The 20139-nt window shown below is 40.5% G+C and overlaps 2 protein-coding genes and 1 long non-coding RNA gene across 14 annotated transcripts; 1 reads left to right on the plus strand and 2 right to left on the minus strand.

The window, feature by feature from the left end:
* Nucleotides 1-160: 160 nt before the first annotated feature.
* LOC135167802 (serine/threonine-protein kinase PLK4) lies at nt 161-3506 on the minus strand. 3 transcript variants are annotated; one of them, XR_010299923.1, is made up of 5 exons: nt 3162-3506; nt 2977-3072; nt 968-2794; nt 375-851; nt 161-297 (listed from the first exon to the last, which is right to left on the minus strand). XR_010299923.1 is itself a non-coding variant. In XM_064131362.1 (4 exons), the coding sequence occupies exons 1-4, from the start codon at nt 3198-3200 to the stop codon at nt 489-491; spliced, it is 2325 nt and encodes a 774-aa protein (XP_063987432.1). In that variant the 5' UTR covers nt 3201-3505; the 3' UTR covers nt 325-488. The 3 variants fall into 3 exon arrangements, 1 of the variants encoding a protein (XP_063987432.1); XR_010299924.1 differs by having other exon boundaries at nt 167-297; nt 379-851; nt 3162-3505; XM_064131362.1 differs by lacking the exon at nt 161-297 and having other exon boundaries at nt 325-851; nt 3162-3505.
* A 286-nt stretch (nt 3507-3792) lies between these two features.
* Nucleotides 3793-4782, plus strand: LOC135168064 (uncharacterized). Its single transcript, XR_010299977.1, has 3 exons — nt 3793-4360; nt 4463-4593; nt 4650-4782. It is a non-coding gene; the product is annotated as an uncharacterized LOC135168064 (long non-coding RNA).
* Nucleotides 4783-5283: 501 nt separating this feature from the next.
* On the minus strand, nt 5284-19930 carry Pcf11 (Pcf11 cleavage and polyadenylation factor subunit). 10 transcript variants are annotated; one of them, XM_064131335.1, is made up of 15 exons: nt 19768-19928; nt 19594-19663; nt 17581-18227; nt 16312-16579; nt 14417-14542; nt 13867-14052; nt 13291-13524; nt 13109-13210; nt 11887-13021; nt 11275-11380; nt 8805-11137; nt 8475-8716; nt 8322-8336; nt 7215-7695; nt 5284-6774 (listed from the first exon to the last, which is right to left on the minus strand). In XM_064131335.1, the coding sequence occupies exons 4-15, from the start codon at nt 16474-16476 to the stop codon at nt 6440-6442; spliced, it is 5460 nt and encodes a 1819-aa protein (XP_063987405.1). In that variant the 5' UTR covers nt 16477-16579; nt 17581-18227; nt 19594-19663; nt 19768-19928; the 3' UTR covers nt 5284-6439. The 10 variants fall into 10 exon arrangements, with proteins under 10 accessions (XP_063987405.1, XP_063987406.1, XP_063987402.1 ...); XM_064131336.1 differs by lacking the exon at nt 17581-18227 and having other exon boundaries at nt 16312-16576; XM_064131332.1 differs by lacking the exon at nt 17581-18227.
* Between the last annotated feature and the right edge of the window lie 209 nt (nt 19931-20139).

The following is a 20139-nucleotide window of genomic DNA, read 5'->3' on the forward strand; positions in this document are numbered from 1 at the left end:
TGAATTGCCTGTTGAGTCGGCTCGGTGTTGTGGGATTATGAATGGGAGAGGTGGTTGGAAGGGACTTGCCGGGGATAGGGAAGGGCTGGGGTGGAATGGGTGACACGATTGTCGGCCGAGGCATGTGAATCAGTAGGTGGGGTATGTTAATTGCACATTACAACGAGGTCATTACGACAAGAGCTGGGGTATTATCATTTTGTGAGGGCCATCGGAAAAGTTTGTACAGTAACTGACACTTTTATTGGTTCATTTCTTACGGTGAGAGACCTTTTTGTTTATTGGGAGACCTCAAGTCTGTAATCAGACAGAAACCGTTGCACATTGTTGTAAAATAATATACTTTATTCATTCTAAAAAAGGCTAGTACTTACATACCGCTTTAATCTGATACAAAAATAATCCTATAAATTATATCTCCAATTCGTTGAAGCGTATGATACACATTCCACTCATTAATCTCAGGAGAAATTCTACAGCCATAAAAATTATCTCAAATTCCTGTATTTTGGTTGGGCGAGATGTTTTATGACAGTCGGTAGGTTCTTCAATTTTTGACTAACCGCATAAGGCACTTCTGAATTGTACTGGTGATTCTTGGAGTATCTGGTAATAGCCCCTGTTGTACTTTCATAAACTATTCCCCCTCCGATGCTTTGAGGGCTCACCATCAGTGATGAGCCGTCTTTGTACTCCACTTTGATATCACCGGATGGCATTTGAGTTGCAACTCCAATACCGGGAACATTCACTTTGTTGAAGTTGTAGGTAGATACGCGCATTGAATTCGTCTTCCGCGAACGTGTTGTTACGCCTGAGACTACTGAGCACGTAGCATCAAAGGAAGGCATCTTGAAAGAAAAAAATGAGGGGAAAATAATTAAAGAATATGAATCAATTGAAAAGAATAAATTGCAGAAATCATAAATGATTCCCCTTGAAATGGAAAAATAAATAAATCACTCACAACCAAAGGACTGCACATAGTTCTGGACACGTTCTCCTTCCCCTGAGTCCCATCGCTCAGGGCCACAGGTCTGCGTCCCACGATGGCTGGAAAATACGAATGTCCTGTTGCCGATTCCAACGAGGCCAGGGAGGACTCCAGGAGGAGGCACCTCTGATAGCACTCCTGGTAGGCCTCCAGGTACTCCTCCATCTCCTCTGGTACGTCTCCCTCACTGAAAATACGTCCTCCCTCTCTCTCCACAAGTTTAACAACCCCATCGACCTTCGTCACCTTGATCCCATCGTAGAAGAGCATTTCGCAGTCAGGATGGGGTCCATTCTCCATGAAAGCGCATTTTCCTTTGGCTGTGTAGAGCGTCAACTTCGATGTTTTTGATTTCGCAAGTTTCACGAATTTCGCAGCGTAAAGGTATTTTCTGTGGAGCCTCGTCGGGAGGCTCTCGTAAGAGTAGATATTGTCAGCACCTCGTGAGGGCAGGGGCGGTGGCTCGTCTCCAATGTCCCTGATGTCAGGCCGGTAGAGGACAATTCGAAGTCCATCACTGGATATTCTACAGACGTCGCTTATTTTATCAACTGAATTATTTTTCTTCCTCAAAAATTCAATGCAAACTTCTCCGTTATCCAAAATCGTCAGGATAAAATTCTTCGTCCTGTGACGAACGGGAAGGAGCCGTTGAGTGTTCAGGGGGGGAATCTGGAGCTTAACCTGGGGCTCTGGGTCTAGGGGAGGATTATCCCTGGATGGCACTGGGTTCTCCCTTCGCTTCTGCCTCTCGTCGCCTAACTTATTACAGCTGTAGCCACTGCGCTGGGAGCTTTGGACGTTCTGGGGGATCACCCGACTTCCTGGAGGAATTATCCCAGAGAGAACTGAGTTCTCCGGGGGGCAATCGATGTGCCGCGCCCGGGCGTTGGAGTGATGACTTAAGGTGATTGGGTCGGTGGTTGGATCACTACGAGCGGAGAACTGGGGACCCAGGGGAGTTATCAGCGCTGGGGCCGTCGAGGCCCGTTCCTCTGAACGAGAACGGAGTCGAGGCACCCGGCCGCAGGAGGAGAGAGTTCGCCCCAGACCCGAGTCTATCATTACATCGCCGGACATCACTCGCAACATTTTTTCATGATGAGGTCTCTCCTTATCTAGCCGAGCAACAAAAGGATGCTTCGATATGTCCTTGAGTTTGATCCTCTCCAGGGGATTTTTCCTCAGTAACCGCTCGATCAAATCCCTCGCCATATCCGATAAATGCGAAGGGATCTTGTAATCCGCCATGACGACCCTCGTCAGAGTACTTTTAACAGCATCTGTGTCAAATGGCGGTCTACCGACTAGGAGAGTGTATAGCATGCAACCTAGACCCCAGACATCGGCCTCTAATCCGTGGGAAGATCTTGTCGCCACTTCTGGGGAAATATAATTCGGCGTTCCGCACATCGTCATGTGCTTCTCGTCGGGCCTGGAGAGCTGCGTTGCCAGACCAAAGTCTGCTATCTTCACTTGCATGTCTCGAGTCAATAACAAATTCGAGAGGGACATGTCTCGGTGGAGGATTTGGTGACAGTGGAGGTACAGAAGTCCTTGAACGACTTGTTTTATTATTTGAGCAGCTTGATCCTCCGGGAATCCATGTGGATATTCAGCCTTCAAGAACCTCTGTAATTCTCCATTGTGGCACAATTCCAACACCATGTAGACGTAGTTAATATCCTCAAAGGCAGTGTAGAGCTCCAGTATCGCTGGGTGCTTCAGTCGAGAATGAATAGACACTTCCTGGGCCACTCTATCCAACATCCCAGCTGCTTCCATCATTCTCTTGTCGATCTGGAATTTATTTCCAATTCTAACTGATAATTATCTATATTTCCAGCAAAATAAATTGCTGAGGTAGAATTCTTAAGCTGTTTTTTGGTTTTAGAAGACAGGAGATTCATTTTATATATTTTTTAAATAAATTTAAATTTATACATTGCAGCAACAAGTGCTTAGATTAACCTAAATATTACCATTTTGATCGCCACTTCCATCCTCGTCTTCAGGCATCTTGCCCTGTAAACGCTGGCAAATCCGCCCTTACCAAGGAGATTCAGTACCTCGTACTCCTGAAAGCCATCCCCAGTGAATGAAACAATTTTGTAAACATGAAACTCCGAAAATGACGTTACAACCGGATGAAATTTGAATTTCTAACCTCAATACGTTCACCGAGTCCTCCTGACAGCGGTGGCATGCCAGAAATACACCCTGGAACTTCAGTTCTCGATTTCCTTGCACTTTCGCACTGAAAGTGCAACACTCCAATCACTTATCATAAAACTTTTATTGAGTTATCCACACAATCCTGAAAGCTGGATTTGTAACGTCAACAAACCACTGAACTTTTTTTTTTACGCTTCTGTCCTCCATTTTGATTTTTTAACGGACTGTCACTAGAAACATGGGGTCCCTAGAGGGTCCGCCATGTGGCCTTGTCGAGGGAAGATTATGAACAACAAAGTGATCGAAATGGATAATTAATTTGATTAATTGAATCCAATGGAGGGGTGGGTTTAAGGTAGAAACTTCCTCAGTAATTATTCCTTCAAAATAAAAGATGGCTGACCATCCAGGATTTTTTACGAAGTCTGGGGACTCGGCCGAGTCCAGCTCAACCTCATATACCGACTCTTTTCTGCAATTTTGTCCATTATTTCAATTCTCACTCCACACGATTCCCCAAATGATTATTTTCTCTTTCCTTTTCTCTCCCTACGATAAGCCCTTGATTTTTATTTTCAAACTCGATTGCCCTATGACCGGGAAAGTGAGTCTGACTGGTGCTGCTGTCCATTTCTCTTCCCAAAAAGAAAATGGCCGGCCTCCTCCTGAAGAGACGTCCACCCAGCCTAATTCACCCTCAAAAATCCCTCAAATTATTGACTGTTCAGCCCTTCATCGACTCCTTTGTCAGTTTAACTATAAACAAATCCCCCCGAAGTCAACGACAGGAAAAGTGAAACGAAAAAAACTCAAAATGGAGGACTGAGTGTACGAAATTGCAGAAATGATCGCTGCGTGAGGCCGGATCATCATCCATCTTCACCGAGGAAATCATTTACACTCGAGTACGTTCAATTTACATATTATTCTTCATACGTGACCTACCGTGCTCGAATAATTCGTGTTTTGGGAGCAAGTGGAGCTTGGCCATGACCAGCTAGGTAAGCAACGATTAATTGAGGGTTTGTCAATCCGAATGCATTCCTTTACCTCCTAATCGTTGTAAGGGGTGTTCGAAAGTGTTTAGCATTGTTGTTGTGTTCAGTTAATTATAAAAAAAATAAAGAAGAGGCAGCAGAGGGACGGCGATGCCAGTGTTTGGAAGGTGATGCAGTTGGAGGCTATTCCCAGGTAATTTAAGAAGCCTTAGACATTTCCCTAAATTCATGACATCATTTGGCAAATTTCTAGGGTCCCTGTCTTTTGTTTCTGATTGCTCATCGATTATTTCAGGCATTTTTGGAGCTTAGAGGATCTCTGGGGGTAGTAAATTCACCAGTGCAAGGGCATGACGACCTTATTTGCATGGAATTACATTTTTAGATGCCGTGAAAATGACTCCACTGCCCTGGAGTCGTCCCCAGGTGAGAATTATCGTTCGATTGTCTTGGGTATGAAATCAAAATGTCGGATCTTTCAGTCTGTCAAGGAAATCAGCCCGTGGAGCTCTTCGATCTCATGGGAAAAATAGCAGTCATCAGTGAGGGGTTAACTAATGAATTTATTTTGAAGAATATTCACTGCAGGATGTGCCAATAAGAGTATCAACCTTATACCCTCTGCTAGAAATCCATCCCAGGATTTTTTATGAAATAAATAATTCCAGGGTGTTGTGTACATCATTTATCCTCCTTCCAAATGCTCAATATCTCATTAAGGAGATGGAGAGGTCATGTCGTTCGGTTGAACGAGAAAAACTAGATGACAATTTCAGGTGCTGATTGAGGAGAGGATTTTTTATCGGCGATGGTTGTAGTCCTTTCGATTTTCCCATTGGTTTCCACCAAACACAAAGCGATTTAACATTTTTTTCGAATTCAGGTCTCATAGAAGGTGTCATTTAAGCAGAACACATTTTTTTTTTATTTTTCGAACTATATGATTTATAACTAGAGGGGATATTTAACACAAGTTTAATATTTATTTTTCGTCATTTTTTTTATTTTATCATTTTTTTTCTCTCATTTTATTCATTACCAACACGAAGATCTATACCCTAAAACCTTAATTAATACCATAAACCTAAAAAGGATAATAACTCCGTAAGTTCACAATTACCACCATGTTTTTCCAAAAATTTTATTATCTCCATTCGTCATTACCTTTTCACCATTTTCCTCATTAATTTCGTCACAGGATTATTGGATCAATATACAAGGTAGATTGAAATAATTAAATCGACTCACACCCCCAGGTGATCAATAAGATTAATTTTTTTTCTCATTTCTTTTTATACAACAAAATAATGGTCTCTATTATCATTAAATTTTCATTATGAAAATTTCATTAAAAAAAAGAGCATCCTCGCATTTCACGAATTATCCCACAATTTCTGTTTTTCCTGCAATTCTCATTCCTACTTAGCCCACTAAATATTTACACAACAGAAATAACTCTTATATCACACGCTTTGTACATCCTCGACGAATTAAAATGGAAATATCAACTCTTCTCTCACTCACTCGTCACAAAAATTTCCCTCCCCTCTAGTCTAAATAATTTTTTTTTCCCTGAACAGACGATAGTTCTCATCGTTCTGTAATGAATAACAAAAAAATACCGTGTGCTCGATCATCCTCCATACCACATTACAAAGTATAAATTGTATGAAATATCAGTATTTCTTTAGTCTTTGTGCATTGGCCATTGCTCACCCAACAATTGCACACAATGCGGTTGAGGAATGATTGTTCATTCTTCTCTTGATGATTACATTTGAAAATTACTTACAATTTAACAAATACTCGCTAATTTTTTTTTTATTTACATCTTTACATCGATTTTCCCTCACGTTCTCTACGACTCCACGTCAACCACACGAGTCCACACACACCTAAAAATTCACCCCTTCTTCAGGCACAGCGAAATCACGGAGAAGAACGTGGGGGAAAATCGTGCGACCTGATAAAGCCAACCTTCTTTCATTCTTTAATTTCCATGAATTAATGTAGAAAAATAACAATTTAGTCCTCGAAATAAAAAATAAAACGGAAATAAATGCGTGGACTAAACGTAAAAAAAAAGGCACTGATAAATCATGTCGCACTTGTTGAACAAATTGTGATGAACCGTAACTCAAGTCTTCAATAATTCAAGTTGCAAAATTATTTTAACAAAATCGTATACTCGAATTTATACTCATTAATTTGCCAGAATGGTCTGTACCACTGGCACCGGTTCATCAACTTGATAATTCGGCAGTTTAGTAATTCACATAATAGAGCAGAGTCCTGACAATTCGTGGCCTTTCTGAACCGGTGGCAATACCGACAATTTCCTACCTTGTAGAGATGCTTTCATGGATGCCGGCACTAGGAGTTGAGGATTTTCCTCTTTGGGGGCTTCCAATGGTTGGGGCTTCTCTTTGGGCTCCTCAGGCTCTTTGTTCGTTGTTATTAGGGTCTTTGTGATGTTTATTTTGATTTTTGATTGGGATATGGGTATTGATGATGCCGCTGATTCTAGCTCAACGTTACCGTCTATTGAACTCGTCATTGCTGCCAGAGTTGTGTCTACTGGGGCTCCCGATTCAGGTACAAGTGGTTCTGGTATGGAAAAGACAGGCGTTAGTAGAGAATACGGAGAAATTGAAACAATTTTTAAAATGGAAAATCATTTTTCGTTAGCTTTAATTTTAATTCGCAGAATAAAGGAGCATAAATAGTGAATATTAAAAAAATACTGATACCACGAGGAAAAAATTCCAACTCCAAATTTTGCATGAAAAATTAAAAAATTGCAAATTATCTCGAATTATGGAGATAAATCAATCAACATCACTTTTGAAAGACAGTCCAGTTAGACCTTAAATTAATTAATGTATTAAGACAACGAATTATTGACGCAAGAAATAATATAAAAATTAAACAGATAATTAAAGCCAGACAGCAATTATTTTCAATAATCTGTCAATAAAATAATTTATGGCATCTCCTTAGCCTCAAAACGATTCAAAGCAAGTTTATAACTTCAGAAGGGCACTTACTAGGCTCAGGTTCAGGATCAATGGGTTCAGCTTTTACTTCCACGTTACTGAAGTCAAACACCTGCTCGTCAGTCTCCATAAAGTCAATCGGTTCCTCCTTAATCTTCACGAATTCCAAAATCTCGTGTTGGACTTTCTCCTCGACTTGTTCTTCGCTTTTCATTTCGACATCACCCTCAGTCGTTTCTGCAGGGCTTTCAATATTTTCCTCGTCCCCTGTTTTCACTTCTGCATCAGGGTTTTCAGATGCCTCGTCCTGGTCCTCTGGTTGTTGTTCTTCTACTTGTTCGGTGGGCTCCTCCAGGGGAGGTTTGTTCTCATCTGTCGACTCTTCCAAGATGGATTCATCTTTCGGTTGTACATCCGGGTCTTTCACGTCGTCAATGGACGTGTCCATTGATTCGTTGGCGTCCTCTTTTTTATCATCCTCAGCGTCTGTTACTGACTCGTCGAGAGACATCGCGGACTTCTCCAAGGCACGCTATACATTTAATTTCATTTCATTAGTGAGGGGTAGAAGAAGTTGTGAGTTGAGGTCACGTCGGCTCAACACTACAACTTAATTAATTAGTTGCTGATATTTTCCACCAAAAATCGATTTTTCAATTGCTTCGAGATTTAAAATTCAATCTGAATGTATATGAAACTATCTTGGTCCCGAAAAGGCCCATTTTCCCCAATTGTTAATATCAATGTTTATTGGAAAATATTTAATGAGAAAAATCAAGAAAAATTGTTCTGTTGAAATTATATCTAAAGGAATGGCTTGAAATTTATCTTCTCCAAGATAGTTCTCTGACTAATAAAACTGTCTGTTCATCTATACAACCAACATGATTTAATCTACATCAAGTTCTCGATTCATCGCAGGATGAGCAGTTCAATATTCCATAATTATTATTAATACCAATAAAACGACTAAATTACGTTTGTCCCACTTTAATGTGTTTTACAATCAATCTGCTCATCCCCATATTTAAAAATCGACGAACAACAAATTCTACCAACAAATAAGAAACATCAAAACCACATAATGGCAAATGAGAATGAAAATATTAATTTACAATGCAGAAATAATTTTTAAATGATAATTAAGAAGCAACATACCGCGATACATTTTTCCTATATATTTGCAAGAATGTAAAGAAAATTAATGTTCATTAACGACGTGGAATTCATCACATTGAGGCAAAAGAATATGCACGAGGTTTCGTCAATGTAGAGTTAACTAATGATTTCCAACAAAAATTCAACTCTCACCTTGTGATCCTCTAGACAGAGAGGATGGTAGTTCTTATCCTCGAAGCTTACAGCTGGTCTCAAATGCCACTCCTCCTTCTCTTCATTGTAGAACTGCTCAAATGCATCATGACACACTTGACATTGTGCATCCTCATCACTACCTGTTGGGACACTCGGTAGAATTGTTTCCTGAGGGGTGTCCTCTGCATTAGCCCCTTCTGTCTCAGCATTTTGCTTCTCCATTTCAAACCAACTTCGAGCTGTAAAAATTAATAATTTATTATTTCTAATATTCTTCATATCTAATAAATTATCCGAGACCATTAACAATCAATCGAATCAACTCACCTCTATCATCAGATTCTTCACAAGTCTCAAACTGCGTCCAGTCACTGGTATCATAATACCAAGCTCTGGAATGCGCCTTCCTAGCAGAGTCCCTCTCCCTCCTGTTCTGCCTGAAGTGCCAATCCAGATGAGCACTGTACTTCATGGGTCTGTCAGGCCCAAACCTGAGACTACACGATCCACACTGCATTCCACTGTACAACGGTACAGGATTGGCACTGGTCTTGAGTGTTTCTGGTTTATCAAACAAGATGAGTGGTGTGTCTGACTCCTTCTTCACCTCCACCTCTTTCACATCAGCAATGGCCCCAGTTATCTTGGGAACAATGCCAGTATCAACGAGCCTCTGGAACAGCTCATTCAGATTCAAGTTCAGTGGCAACACAGGAGGTGCAGGACTGGCCTTATCAGTGGGTTCAGCCTCGTAGGACATGCCCGAGGCAGGTGCCATAGCAGTGGACAATGCTGACGACAGCATATCAAGTTGTGAATCAGATTTGCATCCGGACGGAATATCACTAGCGTCCTGAGATCCCGAATCCATCTCGAGTGCAGTCGATGTGCTGAGAGCTCCCCCAGCTGTCTCCATCTTCTGCAAAGCTGGGACATCATTTCCACCCTCATCAGGACTCTCTCCCCTCATTCCCGTGATCTTGATAGAGCCAGCACGAACTCCCCTAGGCAGCACCGAAAATCTGATGAAATGTTTTTTATCTCCAATCATAATGGGCTTGGGTAGTCCTCCAAACTCCACAGCAAAAGGTCTACCATTCAACATGACAGTTTTCAACGAATCAGTGAATTCCAACGTGTGATTCTGTCCATCGAGCTCGAATATCTGTGGCTTTGAATCGAGAAAAACTGGCACCATTGTCCTAGCATTGATGATAAGATTGATCTTGGCAATGACAAGATCAGTTCTCTTGACCGAGCCAATTTTCACCTGTGGTGGAGGTCCCTCAAGCTTGATACTGACTTTCTTACTACCTAGATCCACAGTAATAGATGGACCACCGAAATAACACTCGTACCATCTGTCATCAATGTACAATTCCCTCGTGGGTGCTCCAAGTCTGATTTTATGAACATTATTCTCATACAGAAATTCTTTATACGGTTCGTTGAAACCGCACAGTATCGTGTCCTTATCATCAATGAGAATCCTACGAATGCCGTCTTGAAAGCCAATTTCCCTGGGATCATCCCAGGACATGAAGACAACCCCAACAGACCCATAATACCTGATCTCCCTGGGCATATTATCAATGTTGATGGATTTCATTGTGTCACTGGCGATCTCCTCCAGTAGTTTTGGGTCTGGACAGGGGAGTTCCCTGTTGGTTCTGCCCTGCTCGTCGGACGATGACTTGTCCTCCAGTTGTGGTGGTGATGAGGCTGGTGCTGGTGGATTTACAGGATTGAGATGGCTCAGAAGATTTCCACGCGGTGGTCCATTCATCAGGAGACTAGCTGGACCATTCATACTCAGCGGATTGATGCCCAGTGGGCCCATAGGACCGTTGCCCATTATTCCGGGGATCATGGGACCGTTGGGGTTCATTGGACCCATCATTCCTCCCATCCGGGGGCCCATATTGGAGTTGAAGCCACCGTGGAACTGATTGAAGTCTGGACGCATTGGGAATCTGGGATTTTGCCAGGGGCCCACTGGTCTGAACTCAGGGTTGAAGTGAGTCGTGGGACCGAACGGTGGGTGGGCCCAGGGACCGGGCTGCCACGGCTGGTTCCAACGGGGACCGTGTCTTCCGTGATGGTCCTTCCTGAGTCCCATGTCCCCGTCGTTGGCGGTGTAACCACCGATGTCAATTCCCTTCTCCCAGACGAGTGATCCTATCTCCTTCTCCTTTCTCTGGGCAGCTCGCAGCTTCTGGTCCTCGTTCATCTGCCAAATTTCCTGGATCAATTTATGATACTCAGTTTTGCTGATCGATCCATCACGCCACTGCTCCTCCGCTTGTTTCATTATTATCTCGATGTTTCTTCCACCTCGGGAGAGCTCGGATTTGTCGGTGTCTTTGGCTCGACGGTTGGGGCGACTGTCCTCATCACTGGAGAATCCTCGACGGCGGTCTTTGGTATCGTCTGACAGCTTGTAGAGACGGGGACGACCTAGACGATCCTTGTTACGATCACGATCACGCTTCTCCTCGGAGCTTGGCTGCTTATCACGATCGTTTTTCGAGGGGGTCTTCAGTTTTGCCCAACTTGCTTTGTTGTCCTCGCCGGAAATTACTGGAGGTGGGGGCGTAGGGGGTCTTCCTGCTTTGGGGTTCGTCAGGGTGCGCAGGTCTACGTCTTCGTGGCCGAATAATCTGGGAGTGGCGAACGAGAAGAAATGATTTTGGAGTCGGTAAGGGCAGGGGGAGAGTGAAATAAAGGTGACGGGGATATAAAGTGAAGGACATGAATTTTTTTTGAGAGGATAAGAAATATTTTAGAAGATACATACGCGTCAAACTTCTCCGTTTTGGTCCTCTTGGATGATCCCCCATCGATATGTTCAGAACTTTGTCGCTTATTAACTGACGGTAGAACTCGCAGATCTAAGTCCTCTTCTAGAAATGAATGACACGTCCATAAAATAAATGTTCAGAGCTGCAGTAGCAATAAAAATTAAACATATCTAATCTACAAAATACAATTGGATTAAATACAGTTGGATCGGACATAATCTATTTCGTGTATTGCTGAATGACCTCGGAGCCGTGTAATGCTACGATAAAAATGCTGGAATTATTTTTAAATCAAAAAAGTTCTCTTGTTTATGGAAATAAGCTCCTGATATCCCTTCATCTCATAAAAAAATTATTCCCAAATTAGGGTCCTGTTATGATAGAATAATTATACTACACCCGACCTTGAATAATCTCCTCAGCAATTGAGAGAAAAAATTATTAGCAATTATTTTACTCAAGGGAAACTAGAGGCTGAATAATTGAAGCAGTTGATTTGGTATCATACGGAGCTTAATTCCACATCAATATAAATAGACAAAAGACGAGAAACAAAGTTGTCGAATTTCGCTCCCATCACCATAAAATAATAAAAAATAAAAACTCACTCTTCTCACTGATGACGCCAGCAGCACAGGGTGGTGGCAGAGCAGCCCTAAGATCTTCATCCTTAGAAGCGGACTCAATAAGACACTCGTTGTCATCGACAATTCCAGACTGTTCAGGGCTGGAGCCCGGACCCTCCTTATTTCTCCTAATATAATTTCTCTGTCTGGTATTCTGCCTGATATCTTTGAAAGTTGGTGGATGAGGAGGTGATACAATGAGTGAACCAGATTGTTCCTCCTCAGTAAGACCACCTGTACCAACGATTGACGCTGCTACCTCCTTAGTATTTAAATTACGTCTTGGAATACGATAAGGACTCTGACTACGTTTTCTCCCTTTACCACTTAATTTTTTACGATTCTTTGACAATGGGGATGAGGACTGTGGTGAGGTACGTAATGACGTTGGTGAACTGTCTGAGCTCTCTTTGTCACGTGACTTTGATCTAACTGGGCTACCCTCACGATCTATTTTAATTAATTTCGTTGGTGAATTTGATGGCTGTTTTAATCGCGTTTTATTACCTAACTTTCTGTGTGATGATTTTGAAGATACTGTTGTTTTATCACATCTAGATGACGATGTATCACGCTTACTGTCTTTAACTCTATTATCACTATGTGACCGATTAGCATTTGTGTTAGACGATACTGATGATAATAAGTTTGCTGATAATGATGAATTTGTCATAACACCAGATTGATTCATTAATTTTGAATTATTTATGGATAAACTATTGTTACTATTGCTAGAGGTTCTTTCTTTCTTTTGATTTGTACGATTTGACACACCATCTTTACACGAATTTACTGGTTTATTGTTGTTGGTTGGATTATCGTTAATACTAGATTTTAACGATCCTTCGCCGATCGGTGGATTATTCATTGGTGGCTTTATATTGCTACCCTTTTTCATTGTCAACTGCTGCTTTAATTGATCAGAAAGTACAGTAGTTATTGACGATGTTGAGGTAACTTGGGAGGTTTCCACTGGGGGCTGTTGAGGAGTTGACTTCAATCGGGGGTCACGGGATGTTTGACGAGCTGATGCCACCATCAGGCTACTCGCTGGCGCTATTCGGGGACCATTCGTTGCTCCAGCATTTTTTAGAAGCGATGCAGCTGCTGCTGGAAACTGCAAGTCCAATGGAAAAATTAGTCTTTGACTTTTAATTGCCCTTTTCCTCGATTTTTCATTCATTAATTTTCCATCTGTACTGACCTGCTTGGACACCTGTTTCACCACTTGACTAGGCATCACTGGAGCCACTGGCTTTCCCTGAGTCGTCTCAGTCGTGGGTACGACCATCGCTGTTGGTAATATCTGTTGATCGAGACAAAATCAGTTGGTTTTACTTGTTCTTGGTTTTTTTAATGATCGAGGGAGAGAGGGAGGATAATTACCATTCCTGACTTGATGACACCGTCCTGTTCGTCCAACTCCTTCTGCTGCTCCTCGAAATTAAGTTTTGCCTGGAGTAACTCAAGCTCGACTTTTTGCTTCTGGAGCTCCAGCAATTTTTTCTTCTGGTTAATCAACTCTTCGCGCTTTGAATTTGGCTTTGCCGGCGTTAGGTCAGGGGAGGGAACGGCCAGTGGCGTTGGTGCGGCTGGGGCTTGTGTCGATGACACCTGTGACTGGATGGAAGAAAGAAAAAAATGCGAATGTAAACGGAGACCCTTCATCATATAAATTATTTATGAAATATCCGGAAGCTTGTGCTCGAGGGAAAGCTCTGACTACAAAAATAGAAGTCCCTTAGTGAGGAAAAGTGCTCGAGTACTTGGATTTCTCAACCAATGAACATCCGGTGGGATCGAGCAGACCACGACCTCTAATCAATTTTCTTCGTTAATAATAATTTTATAAGATAGAAAACATCCTGACACTCCCAGAGGCTTCTTTGAAGACTAGCCCTGGTTGGAGGACTGTTGGTCAAAAACTATTGAGGATTGGAATAAAATAGAAGGAGTAATTACCATGGATAAAAATCTTGGATTCAGATGGATTGATCCCGAAGATATTGTCGGTGGTGATGCAGTGATGGGCCATGCTGGATCGATACTCTGGACTCGTACATCAAGTGAATACAATTTAGTAGCTGGAAAAACTCCATTCCACGTTTGCCTCAGCTTCCACATACTGGCCCTGGTGGCTTCATCAACCTGTTCAGTGACGAAACACCGTGTCAACTCACTTGAAAAAATTCCCTGGATAATGTCATGCAACATAATTCCCAAGGACACCAGGAATTTTTTTCACCAATAAAAGTTCTCGTTTTTACGACAAAAGAGAAGCCTGGCTTTTGACCCTACACTCGAGGCTATTGATTGTCTTTTATTGTAACAGAGGTGGATAGCCTCATATAGGTAGAACTATTATCTTATAATTCATCTGTTATTCAATACCAAATCATCCCACCACTGAAGAGTGAAAGATGAGTTTAAACTTTATTTCTAAATAATTATTTTCCGAAGAATATGAAATTATCAAATAATTAATGAGGAATAGAATAAATGATTTAATTACCTTCTCGAAGACACCACAAAATGTATTGACAATGTTTTGTGTGAAGAGGTTTAAATATGCTCCATTAACGTTCTTGACGATTGAGTCGATGAGATAAAGGACCGGTAGCTTGTACTTGCTTTCCACCTGAATAAAACAACAACAACACTATCCCACTGTTCCAACGAAAACCGCCATTTTCTTCAATAATTATCTATCAATGACATTATATTCGTCACCGAGAAATTCACAAGGTCAACGAGGCAACCTCTCATGCTCTCCTTGATGTGTCGTGACAAATGACTAAATTTCATTGCCGAAATTGTCATAATTATCCTTATTCCTTAACTATAATAATTATTAATATCTACACTCGAGTTTAGATGATGGAAGAGTTGATGAACCTCTCTTTCATTCGTGAATTGTCAACGTATTATTTATTTAATCACTTCGATGAGGAAATTTAAAGGTGTAAACATCCACTGTACTGTAGACACAAGTGACATGATTCTCCAAAAAACGTGAAAATAAAAAAATATAAAAAAAAAACAGCCGGTAGTTTAAGTTTTTTAAATTGTTGAATTATCGATTTGCACTCTTTCTATTTATTTGTTCGTTTAAAAATTCATATTATTGATAAAAAAAATATCAGTTTTCCTCGAGAAAAAATATTTTTCCCCTTTTATAACGTCAATTGAAATCGACAAACAATTCACAGGCGAAGAAGAGAAGAATTATTACAGAAGAGAATGTGAGATAGAGAAAAAAAGTAATTCAAAAACAAACGATGGCTGCGGTGAAATGTCGGTAGTTTGTAAAAAACGGTACTTTATTTTTGTCTCCACATTATCATGGTTATTCATAATACTGAATATTATCACAGACAGAAGTATTACGTCTTTACTTTTTTTTTTGTACCGTAGAACATGAAGACCTGGAGAAGTCCAACTATTTTCGTACCCTCACTCAGGTGCACACAGTGTTCTTTTTTTTTAAATCAATTCTGTACCAATTTGTGGACTCATTAATTGCATTCAAATGTATAACATTTACATGCGGAAGTATTTTAAGTATTTTCACGTTGTTGGTTTTTTCAAGGCTCCAAGTTTACAGTCGAAAAGAATTTATAGTGCTGACGCTAATTTATAGTTTCTCATTCATCTTGTAAAAAGTAATGATCGTTGATTTTTAGATTTTATGGCAGTATAAAGATTACTATTTGCTTCTTTGGAATATTTTTTGTGCTTTGAAGCGATAAAAAGATCCAAGAAATTGAACAACTTTTTATGCAATTAGAATGGCTAGTTTCACATGTATTTTTATTTAACGAAGAGAAAGTTTAATTAAAATTATAAACCGATCTTCCTGTCAAACTGTCGAGTTCAAAGGGAAATATGAAAAATATGAGTTTCGTGGCTTCAAAGGTGAAACCCAAATAATTTTTTCCATAAAAAAAAACAGTTTGAGAAAAACCTGCTAATGTTGTTTACAATCTTTGGATCTCTCTAAATCCCCAATCATCAAAAGCCACACGACGTGCACTGGATCAAAACATATCGACTAACAAAATATATTTATTTTTCTGCAAAAAATTACAGAGATAATCTGAAAAATAGTCGATAAATTTTCTACCAAGAGATCTGATCATGAAATCATTTGCAAAATCTCATCAGTTCCCTATCTACACTCTGCTACGTTGTGACTAGATGTGAAAAGAGTTCTCCCTCCCTCGTCGAAAAAAAAACTAGTGATTAAAAAAATATTATCGTCTGATCGATCATTCATCGAGCCTTGAATATTTGCCAATTGGCCTGAAGTTGCTGGGGCCCACGTTGAATTAAACATCATCGTCTCAAATTTTTTCATAACAATTTGTTAATCCAACTCTAGATTTAAAACTACGGAGAATAAATAACCTTTTGTAAGTGATTCTCAACAGCTTCGACGATCGCCTCGGCGTGCTCGACGTTGTCCTCAGCGAGCATTGTGAGCATATTTATGAGAGGCTTTGAGTTGATAGTGAGATCCTTTAGGGATGAAAAATAATCATCCGCTATTTCCTTTGCCTTTGTCGACGTCATCCTGGCGCTGATAAATTTATATTCTTCTCCAAAATATCTCTTTCTCTGTACTATCTATCCTAGATGGTTACGGCTCCCCTGGTTCCGATTTTCACGTATTCTTCTGCGACACATAAAAAGCAGAAACATTAATTTTATTTCCTCATTATCATCAAATTAGCGAGATCAGACGATTGAATTGGTAATTTGAGTGATTCTCCGATGAAAACGACAACATAATACGCCATGTTTTTGCTGCATCGGCTCAAGGATAATCCTTACGATGTCCGGTGGTGAAAATATTATTGCTTATTGAGGAAATTAATTTTTGAGGAAGGACTTGGGGACTGTAATAGCCCGTTAGATTAATCAATGGCGAGACTAACGAGCTCGACTCAAATAAATAGTTGGGGGGACGTATTCAACTAAAATTGCGTGTCTTTACGTGATTATCAATAATTTTACGAAATTATCGCGGACTGTTTCGGAGAAATTCCCCATTTTTATCGATCGGGTGAGAAAATTGAGGGAATTGGCTTCAAAACATTATGAGGAACCACTGACGATTGCTGGGGATGTTTAAAAAATAATTTTTGGAGAAATAGACGTACAAAATCAAGAATCTGTTTCCAGTACTTCAATTTACCTTAAAAAATATCGCATAATACCGGGATAAATTGCATTTTTATGCAGATAATTTCCGCGATAAACCCACTGTCCTCCGGCTTCACAGATGGAAAACTTTGTTATTACGTAATTATCATAGAACAGCGATTTGAGCACAGAATCTCAGAAGACTTGTCTCGTAGTCCACTGAACTCTAAAAAAAAAATATGACGAAATTCCCTGACTATTCCCCCAGAAGACAGTTAACTCCCTCCAGTCCCTACACTGTCCAATTTTTCTCCAATTAATTATTGCCCTCGAATGACGAAGATTCGCGAGTTCCGCAGACTGAAATTGTTGCATTGACATCACTGCAATTCCAGTTGCATCACCTTGTCAACTCCACAATTACCACCATCACGAACATTCTCAAGTACCTCAACGTCGCGAGAATTATTTAACATCTTCGCATTTATTAACACATATTCCACGAAACAGAAAATTATGAGAAGAACTCACGAGCTCATGTTGAAGACTGAACTGTAACTGAATTACAGTTGATGATAACGAGGAGGACATTCATAAACCAGAATAACTGGAATACAAATGCTGTTAAGAGGAGAGAGAGCAAGTTTTAAAATCGTACGACTCTTTCTGGTGGGAATGTCTTTGAAACTAGTGGGTCAAGAGGAAAATATCAACAAAGCATTTTAACAGTCCATTAAATGTCTCACAGAATAAAAAAACCTTTCAACGTATTCTCGTAAATTCATGCGGCAATTCCTCTGCAATGTGACTCGACAATTGCACAATTTTCCAATAATTAACCCGACTATTTGGAAATTTTTAATTAGCGAAGTATTTGGAAACTATGACTGGAAATTTTCCAGGAAAAACCGCAGTTTCAGATGTTTTTTAGACGTAGAACTCGAAGAGGGATAAAAAAATCAATTTTCTTATTTCAAAGGAGAAATTTATTTAATTTATCTGCATTGTAAATGGGCTTTGGAAAATTCTATCATTTTATCTAGAATCCCTGGATTTCTATTATCTATCGTTTATCTATTCATTTATCGCTGTCAATCTCGAATCATCAGGAATTCCCCGAGTTTTACTGGATCCATTAATATTTTTTCAACGTCCGCCAAAACAATATCTTGATATTCCTGTAAAAAAAAAATACCAAAATAATTTAAAAAATATGTGAGGCAGACAGCTTCGAGACTAAGCGTTTAATCAGCTAACCTATAATGGATGGAGTCCCTGGGAAATACCCCATAGACAAACCCTTCAATCTCTTTGGGTGAATAAAATAATCTGTTTACAACATGACCTGAATGATAATGATTATCCCTGTCCTTCCATTGTCACTAGTTCCTCATAGAAATAACTTCTCGATAATTAAACTATAAAATTCCTTGCTAAATGGTTGCTAATGCTACCTATTATTTACTGCTGGTCATTACGACTGTCGGGGGAGGGGCAGCGGATCATAATTCGGTGTTTAAATCCCTTTTTCGTAAGACTGAGGGTAATGAGACATTCCTGGATGGTCATTGACGAGGCTCCAACATACCTGGCGCCTCTGGGAGGCCCAGACCCTTCACAAAGATAATCCATCGACCCTCACCAACAATTGTAGATGTTTATAATGAGCAAAATAATTAATGTTACTCCACGAAGACTTTTCATTTTTTCATTTAACTACCAATAATTCCCCCCAAAATACTGCTCCCTTTTCGTAGGATATCTCGAAATCCAAGGACGCTAGCAAAATTTACATCAGGACCTTTTTTATAGTCCTTTTTCTCTTCTCCAAAAAAGGTCCTGCACAAAATATCGCTAACTCCCTTTATTCTTGAACTATTGGCTTTCGAATCATCGAACCATGGAATTACCTCGACCCCATTGTCCACATCGCCACCGATTCTTCCTGATCGTCATAAAAATGACAAAGTCCTCTCGGAGATTCTCCTGCTGTGGATATCGCCAGTTGCAAGACTATCCCAGCACCATCCATACCCCCCTCAACCCCCCTGGCATCCCAACAAACCGTTGGAGAAAGGCTCTCACCCCTGTTCTCCCCCGGAATAATTAACATACAATATTTTCACCAACAAACGGACGCTTCGATAAGAAAAACCACCCGACACAGCTGAAATGTCCAGTGACGCACTCGTTTGACTTTCCTCAACACACGTAGTAACCAGCCTTATCACCTTCGTCCCAGGCAAAAAAAAAAAGTCCAGTTTTCAACGTTGTGAGGAAAAAAAACTGCGACGCCCGAAATCCATGATCAATTTGACGAAAACCTCGTGAGGATGAAAATACAACTCGATATTTATGTAATCACCATGTCCCGTTGGTGAAAATCAGAACGGCCTTTTCTAGATGTCCCACTGATGCCATATTAATAAAACACAATGGGTAAACAAAAAAAAAAAATCTCGTCGATTACCATTTTGTTTAATTCAAATGGCATTACTTACAAATTTTGTTTATTGATTGCAACAGAATGACTCAGATACTCACACGAAGATAACGAAATTGATTTCATTCACGCAGCTGGTGTTTTATCCAACGCCCCAGAGCATTCATTCCACTTTTACACGAGTGAAAAAAAAAAAAATTTGTAAACGTTACACCACGAACAAATCACTCACTGATTGCCGATGATGTAGGAGTAATAAGTAGTTAGCAATTTACCTTATCCAGGCATTGTGATTGTTTTTTGTTATATACTGAGATTAATGAGGATCAACTGCTGCACCTTTTCGCAATATTAACACACGCACTACTGGTTACGCGGAACGATATTGCCACGGTAAAATGGCGACAGTTCAACTCGGACTGAGGTTGTGAGGTAAAATGAGTGTGAATGGTACGGGGACTGGCATTGGTCGACTGTCGAGCTCTCGGGGCCGGAGGGGGACGCAAGACAAACCGGAAGTGGTGGTGGGGGACGGCGTGAATTCGATGCAGGCGACACCTGGCGACGTTTAATGGCGTCTTAATTCCTTCAGATTGTTTTTTATTCGTTAAAATTATTTGCAAAACTTCTCGTTGAGTCAATAAATG

The sequence above is a fragment of the Diachasmimorpha longicaudata genome, chromosome 12 (genome assembly GCF_034640455.1).
Source record: "Diachasmimorpha longicaudata isolate KC_UGA_2023 chromosome 12, iyDiaLong2, whole genome shotgun sequence".
In the NCBI taxonomy this organism is placed as follows: Eukaryota; Metazoa; Arthropoda; class Insecta; order Hymenoptera; family Braconidae; genus Diachasmimorpha; species Diachasmimorpha longicaudata.

Bases quoted from the DNA above. Each gene is read 5' to 3' on its own strand.
- LOC135167802 (XM_064131362.1), bottom strand. From the start codon at position 3,200: ATGCCACCGCTGTCAGGAGGACTCGGTGAACGTATTGAG. The intron at 2,795-2,976 runs GTAATATTTAGG...AATAAATTCCAG, and splicing joins TGGAAGTGGCGATCAAAATG to ATCGACAAGAGAATGATGGA. The intron at 852-967 runs GTGAGTGATTTA...TTTTCTTTCAAG, and splicing joins CTATGTGCAGTCCTTTGGTT to ATGCCTTCCTTTGATGCTAC.
- Pcf11 (XM_064131333.1), bottom strand. From the start codon at position 16,476: ATGACGTCGACAAAGGCAAAGGAAATAGCGGATGATTATTTTTCATCC. The intron at 13,022-13,108 runs GTCAGTACAGAT...TTGGACTTGCAG, and splicing joins TGAAACAGGTGTCCAAGCAG to TTTCCAGCAGCAGCTGCATC. The intron at 6,775-7,214 runs GTAAGTGCCCTT...TTTCCATACCAG, and splicing joins TGATCCTGAACCTGAGCCTA to AACCACTTGTACCTGAATCG.